General features: G+C 40.7%; 1 protein-coding gene across 1 annotated transcript; it reads right to left on the bottom strand.

Annotated features, from left to right (window-relative positions):
* Positions 1-1,572: 1,572 nt before the first annotated feature.
* Positions 1,573-8,857, bottom strand: LOC119860084 (pancreatic alpha-amylase). Its single transcript, XM_038413293.2, has 10 exons — positions 8,495-8,857; positions 7,662-7,808; positions 7,233-7,430; positions 6,285-6,515; positions 5,153-5,286; positions 4,943-5,065; positions 4,749-4,848; positions 4,376-4,497; positions 4,141-4,266; positions 1,573-1,816 (listed from the first exon to the last, which is right to left on the bottom strand). Exons 1-10 carry the CDS (start codon positions 8,660-8,662, stop codon positions 1,627-1,629), a joined length of 1,539 nt encoding a protein of 512 aa, XP_038269221.1. The 5' UTR covers positions 8,663-8,857; the 3' UTR covers positions 1,573-1,626.
* Positions 8,858-11,219: the final 2,362 nt, after the last annotated feature.

Below are 11,219 nucleotides of genomic sequence, written 5' to 3' on the forward strand. Positions count from 1 at the left end.
GGGAAGATTTTTTTTTGTGGGGGGGGGGGAATGGATTTGTTTAGTCTGGAGGAGGGAAGACAGAGGGGACATAACAGTTTTCAAGTACATAAAAAGTTATTATAAGGAGGAGAGAGAGAAATTGTTCTACTTAGCCTCTGAGGCTAGGACAAGATGCAATGGGCTTAAATTGCAGCAAGGGCAGTTTAGGTTGGACATTAGGAAAAAGTTTGTATCTGCCAGGATATTTAATCACTGGAATGAATTGCCTAGGGAGATTGTGGAATCTCCATCACTGCAGATTTTTAAGAGCAGGTTGGACAAACACCTGTCAGGGATGATCTAGATAATACTTAGTCCTGCCTTGAGTGCAAGAGACTGGACTAGATGTTGTATTTAATTTTTTCTTTACTATTTTCAATCTAATTAGTTTAAATTTCCAAATTAAAAAGTCATCGTGAACCAGAAAACTGGATTTTTTTCATTCAAATGGGCAAAATGTTGTTGGGTTTTTTGTTTTTACTTTTTTTATCAACATTTCTTCAAGTCAGGACATTTGTTGAACCAGACCCTATTTCACAAACCATTTGGTTTAGATTGATCAGCATTTTTTGCTGAAAAAAGATTAATGTAAAAATTCCCAATCAGCTCTAGTGTAGACAGAAGTTTCCTTTGTATTCAGCCTGTTCCTCCCTGCTGATTCATTCAGTGATAACCCAGTCCTGTGTGTGTGACATCTCAATCTCTTGTTACAATAGCTGGAGAAGATTTTTATCCTACACCCTTTACTGATAATACTGAATCCATACATGTGATTATGTAAACTGAAGATAATGGCTGATACACATTCAATCCTAAGGATAGCTTATTACAGGAGTGGCTATAGGCATTTTCTTTGGTGTAAGATCCAGAATACTAGTGGATCTTGGATAAGTGACAGGTCTCTTTGGATGGGGAGCAACCTGAATACTTTGTGATTTTTTTTTTTTTTGGTGTAAGTGACCATTTATTGCTAAATCCAGCTTTGTCCAGTGACAAAATAGACTGGAGAGCCTAAGGGACTGTCCATGGTAAGATTGTTACAGTGATCTAGGAGTTCATATTTACTACTGGGCTGGTGGATTCTAATTATAGAACGCACTACCAGTTTGGGGTGTCTGCCTGGTTTTCGACAGTCTTCCCTGAAGCAGGTATTCATGATTGTGAGCCACTCCATGCAGTGTGACTGACAGACATATAATTTAATATAGGGTAATGTATGTGTTTGTTTCACTACTTTAAATTCATTCTTCAAAAATATATTGGTGGTGTATGTACATGTATCAGATTTGGATTTATGACAGTACAATTTATAATTTAATTTCTTCTTTAAATTGTCCTTTCCTTTGCTCCAGCTGAAACAAACTAGTACTGTTAATGGTAAATGACACTGTTGGCCAGTTACACTGCCTCTTATAAACCTGTATTGGCATCACTATTAGTTACATACTGATAGTACAAATAGTTAGTTTCATTAATGAAATAGAGTGTAACAGTTTTGCTCCAGTAACATTTATTTCTTAATTAAAGGATCATTCACTGTTGTGTGCTACACAGAGCAAAAAGTACTAGCTGAATGACCAAGGGAAGAGATGCCTCCAGTTTACATTATAATTTAGCATTAACATGAATTGCAATGAAAGGATCTTCAGCCTGGTTACTAATCTGGAAATTGGCAATACCATTAGAAGCTACAGAGACTTTTGTTCCAGTACAGGAGTTGCCCTCCTTTTGCCCAGAAATAACATCACAGTAAGTGCCAGCAGGAAGGCCAGTTTGCAAATTCACATTCAAGCTCCTATGTATAAAAACAGATTGAAAAGGAGTAAGTGGTAATTCAGACTCTCTAATACAGATTTCACTGTAAATGTCATGCTAACCTGTGGCCCATGGGATGGTACTACAAGGCTAGATGGGTTTTAGTCTTCTGTCTGGTCTTTTACTCTTTTTCGCCAGTGGGATTGGGAGTGCTGGTATGGGACGCATACTCAATCTACTGTTTCAGAGTAGCAGCCATGTTAGTCTGTATTCGCAAAAAGAAAAGGAGTACTTGTGGCACCTTAGAGACTAACACATTTATTAGACCATAAGCTTTCGTGAGCTACAGCTCACTTCATCGGATGCATGAGCTGTAGCTCACGAAAGCTTATGCTCTAATAAATTTGTTAGTCTCTAAGGTGCCACAAGTACTCCTTTTCTTTTTTCAATCTACTGTGACTTCTCTAGCCAAAGTAAGAGCAACAGTGATGAATTCAAAGGGTTCAGAGAATCTTCATAGGCAGTTCACAAGGTTGCGGCACCATAAAGCCTTGCATTGGTCAGCATGAATAAGACAGGGAGTTCCCTGTCACTCATTAGTACACAAGCCTCATATATTCAGAGGTGCAAGTAAACCCGTACAGTCAAGTACAGCGTACTGCAAGAGCAGGTATACAGCTGACCATAACAGTGGTGGCCGGGAGCCTCATGGCTTCAGCAGAGATTTAAAGGGTGTGGGGATCCCAGCTGCCGCTACTGTGCCAGCAGCCAAAGCCCTGGGCCCTTGAAATCGCTGCCAGAGCCCTGGGGTAGTGGTGGTGGCCGGAGGCTCTGGCGGCAATTTTAAGTTTAAATTTAAGTCACTGCCAGAGTCCTGGGATAGCGCTAGCGGCGGCAGTCAGGAGCCCCGGGCCCTTTAAATCACCACCAGGCCCCGCTGAAGAGTTGGCTTGGGGAGTCTGGCCCCAGCCCCTCCCCACCTTGCTCAGGACCCCGGCTGCCTTGCGTACCGGTATGTCCCTTAAATTTCTTTCACTCCTGCATATATTTCTGGAATACTACTCTCATAACAGGCATGACCACCCCTGAAGCCACAGAAATTTCACCTAAGGCCTGGTCTACACTTAAAATTTAGATTAGCCTGCCTACATTGCTCCAGGGTGCGAAAAATCCTCACCTCTGACACCATAGTTATGCCGACCTAAATCTTAGCGTAGACATGGCTAGGACCATGGAAAAATTCTTCCATTGACATAACTACCATTGCCTTGAAAGGTGGATTAACTACCGTGGTGGAAAAACCCCTTCTGTCATTGTAGGAAGTGTCTACACTGTTGCACAGCTGCAGCACACTAGCTGTATGCCCGTAGTGTAGACATGGCCAGTTTGCCTACATCTCCCAGGGCAAATTTAGGCCCCTAGCAATAAGAAAGAACACAAGCTCAGACTCTTATTTTATTTACCAGCTTTGATAGCATGTTCAGTTTTCAGTTCAGACTCAATGTTTTGACTCTTCATTATCACTTCTGTACATATATTGTTCTTTTCCCTTTCCCTAGGTCTCACCTGAAATGACATTTTCTGATAATCCCAGATAAACCCACTGATGCACCTTTGCAGACTGTGGGTTTCATAAGGACTTTTTATGGCAATGTCATACTCTTTATGGCTTCCACTGACTCTCAAAGTCTCTTTCTTCACCTCTGACATGAAAGGAGCCTAGAAGAGCACAACACCAATCCTAACAAACTGCCACCCCTTATGAGACTCCACTAGAGTCTTTGGGAATATCCAGAGAGATTGAAGGCATTGCTCGGGACAAAATGCCTTTTGTATGGGAGAGGGAGGCATTTAACTGAAGTGATTCAAACCTTAACACAGACAACACCAAGAACAATTCAGTGAATAGTGCTCAAAAGCGGAGAATCCCATCCCTATAATCATCCAATCTAGTCATCAACTCTTCTCCTCCTCCCTCTGCAGACCTAACCCAATCCCACCTTCATGGCCTTTTGGAGAGCATCCCAACCTGACTGACATATTACTCTGTTAAATCTCCACCCATTTCTTTAGAGCCATCCACCTGCTAGCTCAGGGCGAGTTACCTCTCACACCTGCATGGTCATGCATTCCTGACTGACCAACCCTCACTGCCGGGTATGAATCCAGTGATCAGAAATCAGTGGCAGACTGGTGTGTTGCTTAGGAAGCTAATGTTGGGTTTTGAAAAGTGTTTCTGGGAGAGGGCAGGTGGTAGGTTTGGATTTGCAATAGGTAAAAGCCAAGATCTGTCCCATGACAAAGTTGTCACAAATCCTGTCTGTAGCTATCATGTTTCTGAAGATATTCATCCCACTTACTTACCAGTCATCGTTATTAAAGACAATGAATCCTCTATTACCACGCCCAAAAGCCACTTGATTGCTGCCATTGTCCCACCAGTTTGAGAAAGGCTGGCCATCAACCACATTACGGAAAATAACCATGTTCCTGAAAATACAACAAATAGGCTTGACTTCAGTTGAAATATCCCCACTTCAGTTAAAGATATATTGCAAACTGCATTCTCTTTATTTAATTTCTCTCTACAGTTTCCTACCTTATTTGACGCCACCTATGTTCACAGACCCAACCGTTGCCACAAGTGCTATCTGCATTGATTGGAACAGCTTTGGTTGAACCATCACCATGGCTTGGTGGTCCTATCCAGTCATTAACATCCTTGTTGATAAACATAAAATTATAAAAGTTAAATGTTCTATCTTGGAAAAAGGCCATACATAGGAAACAGGATAGCGTTCATTCTTGTTCAGAGAGTCAACAAAAGGCTTATTCATCACTCAAGTACCACTCCTAACCTAAGGATGTTAATGGGAATTAAATAGTGCATAGGCCCAGTGCTGTCTCTCTACACAGGGGTAAAGTTCATCCTAAGAGTCATGTGAATTTATTTTCAACTGTTAGAAACCCACCTTTCCATTCTGGAAATTTCTTGTCCAGCGGTAACTTGACATTACACGTGTGAATCCATAAGGATGAGAAAGCATGAAACCAACTGCCATTTTATATAGTCTGTAAGCCAAAGAGTAATGAGACATGTGAAGATGCACTGTCTTCGTTCGGACAAAAGTAATAAGAACCTCACACAGCCAACAACATTCCTTACCTGGCATCCCAGAAGGTTAGAATAGAAGCTCCTCCAGCACCATGTCCCCTTTGGTTGTCATGATTATCCACAAAGACAAGGACTCTGTTAGAAGCCATGAAACCCCAGCCTTCTCCCCAATTCCTAAACAAACAAACAATGAGTCAAACACCTGGACACTACTATTTCAACTATTGCAGGAATCTAACAATGAATCCAAATGCTATATACTTTAAATAGGCCATCTTTTCTCCATTCCATTTGCGGATGACTGTCCCCAGTTTCGCACCATATTTGAATTCAGTCACTCGGCCATTTCCCAAGTAGTCACTGGCTTTAATTGCCTCTCCACCCAAGTCAATTACCTGGCAGAAGTAAGAAAAAGCTGTTAACACATTCCTAGCTATTTAAAAAGCAATACAATAAACACTAGTTCTGGGTCTCTATTATAAGAGAAATAATTTGGTTTACTTGCTCAAACACATTTATTGTTACTACCTAAAGCAATCTAAATTCAATGTAATGAAGAACATCACAAATGTCTTGTTTTGTATATAGCAAGCATGGTTAGCTCTTGTGGGTGTTAAAAGAATTGCCCCGGTGCCAGAAAGCTTAGTCTGAAAATTCAAGAGACATTTGAGAAAAACCATCCCAAACGTTTTCTACTGTGAGTAATTAGTGTTAACTTTTTAAACAGCCATTTAGAGAGAGTAAAGTATTCTACTTTTTTTTTTAAGCGAAACTCTATCTATCATTAGCTTAGGGCCTACGCAAAATAAATGCTATGGTCTTTCTGTTGGCTCTGCAGTAGAAGTTAGCTAACTTTCCTAGAATTTCCTAGACCTGTACATATTAAAAAGCCCTGGAGAAAACTGTTCAATTAAGATGTCCAAGGGGCTTTGGAAAGCTCCGGTGTCAGCATAAAGGACTAAAAGTGGGATTCCTAAGTGGCAAAGGTTAGACTCCATAGGGAATATTATTGCTTGATTTGCCACTTCCTTAGACTTTGTCTCATCATTTGCACCTGTGTAGAGCAAATGCATAAGTATCTGCATGCAGAAGACAGATATTTATACACCCACTTGATTTCAAAACAAAAGCACTTATTTGCATATGCAAACTGATGATCATGTAAAATTAAATCATTTAAAATTTAGCCCTTAAATCTTTCATTTATATAGGGCATGATTTTGCAGAGTACTGAGTACTCTTTATTAAGTTAAGCCTATGCTTAAGTACTCTCCTAGATTGAGTCCAGAGTGTTTAAAACCTTGTGCTTTGCAGGATCCAGCCCTTACTGTATTTGTATTTTTATATAAAAGAACCCATTTCTGTACAGATGAAATTAAGAAAACGAGATTACCTCCTGGTAAATGAAAGGCCGCATTCCTGAGGAAAACCATTGAGTATTTAGGTTTTTCAGTTTGTTTAAAAATGCCTTCATATCCCCAGGCCACATGTGCTTGGAAGCATCAATTCTGAAGCCTGCCACACCAATATCAATGAGGTTGTTCATGTATTCAGCGACTTTCGAGCGCACATAGTCCTTCTCCAGGGCAAGATCAAGTAGACTAACGAGGCGGCAGTCACGGACCTGTTTTAAAAATTAGTTGAGATATCACCGAGTCATATACCAAACTATACATTTTTAATGAAAATAGATTCATTTTTAACATATTTTTAATTTCATGTACTAAACCAGTTCAATCCACATGCCAAACCTGTTTTGAATAGAATTCTTTCAAAGTCAATACAGAAGAATGTACTCTGGAATGTATTATATTTAGGTGGTCAGGGTCAGGCCAGGAAGTGAAGAAGATGGTCTGCAAATGTAGCTGCAGTGTGAATTTAGGAAGGGAGACTACACAATGGAATTTGGAAAACACAAGGAGCAAAAATCCCTAAATTTGGCTTGTCACCTACTGAATTACCAGCATCACTTGCTGCGGAACTGTGGGTTTTCTAAGGAGGTCTCCCATTAATAGTTACTGATCAGGCTGAAAGTTCTTTAGGTGCTTAGGCAATAGTTTGAACCCAACAGTGTCTTCATCAATTAAGGGTGATCAGAACTACATAACTAACAGGTGCATAAATAGGCACATAACTCTAAGCATCAGAGAAGTCAATGGTCATACTCCCATGCTTAAATTTAGGCACATACTTAAGTACCTTCTTGTATTGAGTGCATACTGCTCAGCTCAGCCAAGGATCTTATTTTTTTTCCTTATTAAGATGGTCATCTAACAGCAAAGTCTAGTCAAGAAGATAGGAGGGAGGGGAAAGTAAAACCAGATACTTATATAGAAATTACCTGATTCACATCATTGTAATTTTCAATCTCTCCACTTCCAGTTTTACATTTACCATCGTTAAAGTCCAAGGATGAATACGGGACAGATGGAAAATCTCTGTTCCCTGCATTGAAATAACTTCCACAAGTAGCACCATTTCCAGAGCCGACACCAGATCCACACATGTGGTTGACTACAGCGTCAACGTAAATATGAACCTAGAGAGCAATGTTTGCACTTCAGTTTGTTTTTACAAAAGAGAGGGAAGTGACATTGTGAGTTTCACTGATTGGATCACCTTTTATTCCTCCCATTTACATCCCTTCACCTTTTCTAACTTCTTTACAGCCTTCTCCCTTCATTTGGAATAGGACAGGCAGCTATTCCGTTCTGAAATCAGTTATTTTTCCCCACACTATTTCAACAGGAGGAAATCCACAGACACTTACTCCAACATTATTGCACCTGGTCACCATGTCTTTAAATTCATTTTCATTTCCAGATCGTGTGCACAGTTTGTAGCTGATTGGCTGGTACCTTTCCCACCAGGGTCTCCAGGGGTTAGTAATTATAATATTTTCATTTGGAGGAGATATCTGCAAATGAAATGATATCATTTGATAAACTAGTAATTATTTTGACATTTATTTGTATAAGCGCAGAGAGGGTGCTCAGTGCTGTACAACACGCATGAGGAGCACAAACACAGATCACTGACACCAGTTTTACTCCTGATTTACACTGTAATCCAGCCCACTCTCTCTCACAAGGAGCTTGCTATCACAAGATCTGATCCTGGGAAGACTCGGATTGAAATCAATGGGAGTTAAAGGAGCTCACCATCTCATAAATGGTACCTAGGACTGATTCCTTAAAAAAAGACAAAACCACGCTGGGAGACTGAAGTAATTTAGAAGTTTTTTTTTCAATTGGGATGACAAGTGTTAGTGGTTTTGCACATCACTGGAGAATAAATATGTCTGAAATGGTAGTAAATAAGAAATAAATTGTTACTTTGTACTTGGAGAAATTAGAATGTAATGACACATAGTGGAAAGCATGTGTTTTTTTGGATCTGGCCCAGTGGGGACAAAGTAAAATCACCCCTTCACAATGATTGGTCTAGGCACGTACCTGTCGACATTTCCTACTTCCATCACCAATTTTAATTGATAGTAACTCTGGTGCCTGTCCTCTGTGAACTGGACCTTTTACTCTGGTAAATAAATAATGCCAAAAGATGAAGAAATTTTACTGTTTACTAACATTAGAGACTACATACCTGAACTCCACCAAATCCATTGGGTGCTAAATACCGTTCACATTCAAGAGCAATGTCAGCCCAACGCCATTCAAATAGGTGGACAATAGATGTCGTCCCAGACTTTGTATTTGGGTTGTATTGCGCCCAGCAAAGGCCAGCAGCTGCAAGCAGAAGAATCACCTTCATGGTGCTTTAAGTGAGGGCTTGTGCTCTTTTCACTGGCTCTTTATAGTCCTGCAAGAGGGTACGGTTCACGTTACATTTACATGTGACATATTTCACATGACTGCCTAGTATTTGGTTAACTAGCCATTTGTCATTTTATCTGATCAACAGGTGAAGATAAAACAAATTCTCATGCTAATAAACTTTAACTATAAATAAAACAAATTAGGCCTTTGTGTGTTTTTTTTAAGGGTGGCAACACAGTTTTCCAGAGGTCTCTGGCATGTGTGAGTTCACATGGGGACACAAACTCATTGACTAAAAATAGATATGCACATGTCTTTGGCTTCAATAATTAGGGGTAAATGCTAAGATGGGAGGATTGCTCTCACAGATCTAAAAGGCATCAATGGCTTAGAATCAGAAATACTTAATAATTTTATTAAGATAATGTTCAAGTGAAAAGAAAACGGTACAGAGTTTTAGGCATAGAAGTTTCTGGTTATCGGGGAATAAGGTACAGATTATCAAGGGGTGCGAAGTTCAGTTTAGGAGTGGGTGGCATAAGGAATACATAATCTGCAATCTCCCCAATTGGGGGTAAAAGTTGAACGGGTCAAAGTATAAATATTCAGATATGGGGGTATGTTGTCCATATAATGGCTATGTTCATTGTGGAGTATAATGAGTGGATACGATGATGAGGGTGGATCTACCCTCATTTGGTGAGTTTTAATGTTCAGTGAGTTTATGGTTCCAGTTCATATGGTCCAATGGAAAAAGTCTCTCAGTCCCTTTCCCATAGTTGATGCACGATGTCGTACCGCCTCACACCTCCTGGTATTGTTGGTGGCTGGTGATGTGTTCGATGTAGATGTCCCTGGACCATCAGATTGTGTCCAAGACCATGAGGTACCGGATGAGCTGTGCGTACCATCGACCGATCCCGCAGGTCCGCAGCACACGCTCGTTGCAGGGGTCCCAAGCGCCCAGGACTCCAACAATCAGGGCATCCATCTGCACCTCGTAGCCCTTTATTAAACATCCATCTGCACTGCACCTCTAGAGGGCTCCATGATTTCTTAAAAGTCCAGAATTTCTCTCTCAGGGCTAAATTGCTTTCAGGTAGGATAGATAGCCCTTGGGTGGGAAGGCATGGAACTACACTGCCCCAAGGGATACACGGATGGCATTGTGCTTTGGCTGTTTTAAAATGTATTTTCCTCTGTAGTATAAAAATATTTGAAGAAATTGTATTTTTCTGTAGTTATGCGAAAAATACATATTGGGTCCTCTATTGTAGCACTGGCTTAGCTGACATGAGCAGTCCCAAATTAAGCCAAGACATGCCTGAGTAAGTAATTACTGAACAAACCCAAACATGTAACGGAAGAGGAGAAGGACCTTGGAGTATTGGTTGATCATAGGATGACTATGAGCTGCCAGTGTGATATGGCTGTGAAAAAAGCTAATGCAGTTTTGGGATGCATCAGGAGAGGTATTTCCAGTAGATTCATAGATTCATAGATACTAAGGTCAGAAGGGACCATTCTGATCATCTAGTCCGACCTCCTGCACAGCGTAGGCCACAGAATCTCACCTACCCACTCCTACGAAAAACCTCACCTATGTCTGAGCTATTGAAGTCTTCAAATCGTGGTTTAAAGACTTCAAGGAGCAGAGAAGCCTCCAGCCAGTCTGTGCCCCATGCTACAGAGGAAGGCGAAAAACCTCCAGGGCCTCTCCAATCTGCCCTGGAGGAAAATTCCTTCCTGACCCCAAATATGGCGATCAGCTAAACCTTGAGAATATGGGCAAGATTCACCAGCCAGATACTACAGAAAATTCTTTCCTGGGTAACTCAGATCCCATCCATCTAATATCCCATCTCAGGGGATTAGGCCTATTTACCCTGAATATTTAAAGATCAATTACTTACCAAAATCCCATTATCCCATCATACCATCTCCTCCATAAACTTATCGAGTAGAATCTTAAAACCAGATAGATCTTTTGCCCGCACTGCTTCCCTTGGAAGGCTATTCCAAAACTTCACTCCTCTGAGGGTTAGAAACCTTCGTCTAATTTCAAGTCTAAACTTCCTGGTGGACAATTTATACCCATTTGTTCTTGTGTCCACATTGGTGCTGAGCTTAAATAATTCCTCTCCTTCTCCTGTATTTATCCCTCTAATATATTTATAGAGAGCAATCATATCTCCCCTCAACCTTCTTTTAGTTAGGCTAAACAAGCCAAGCTCCTTAAGTCTCCTTTCATAAGACAAGTTTTCCATTCCTCGGATCATCCTAGTAGCTGTACCTGCTTTACCTGGTCCAGTTTGAATTCATCCTTTTTAAACATGGGAGACCAGAACTGCACACAGTATTCTAGGTGAGATCTCACCAGTGCCTTGTATAATGGTACTAAAACCTTCTTATCCCTACTGGAAATGCCTCTCCTGATGCATCCCAAAACCGCATTATCTTTTTTCACAGTCATATCACATTGGCAGCTCATAGTCATCCTATGATCAACCAATACTCCAAGGTCCTTCTTTTCCTCTGTTACTTCTAATTGA

This window comes from Dermochelys coriacea, chromosome 8, assembly GCF_009764565.3.
Source record: "Dermochelys coriacea isolate rDerCor1 chromosome 8, rDerCor1.pri.v4, whole genome shotgun sequence".
In the NCBI taxonomy this organism is placed as follows: domain Eukaryota; kingdom Metazoa; phylum Chordata; order Testudines; family Dermochelyidae; genus Dermochelys; species Dermochelys coriacea.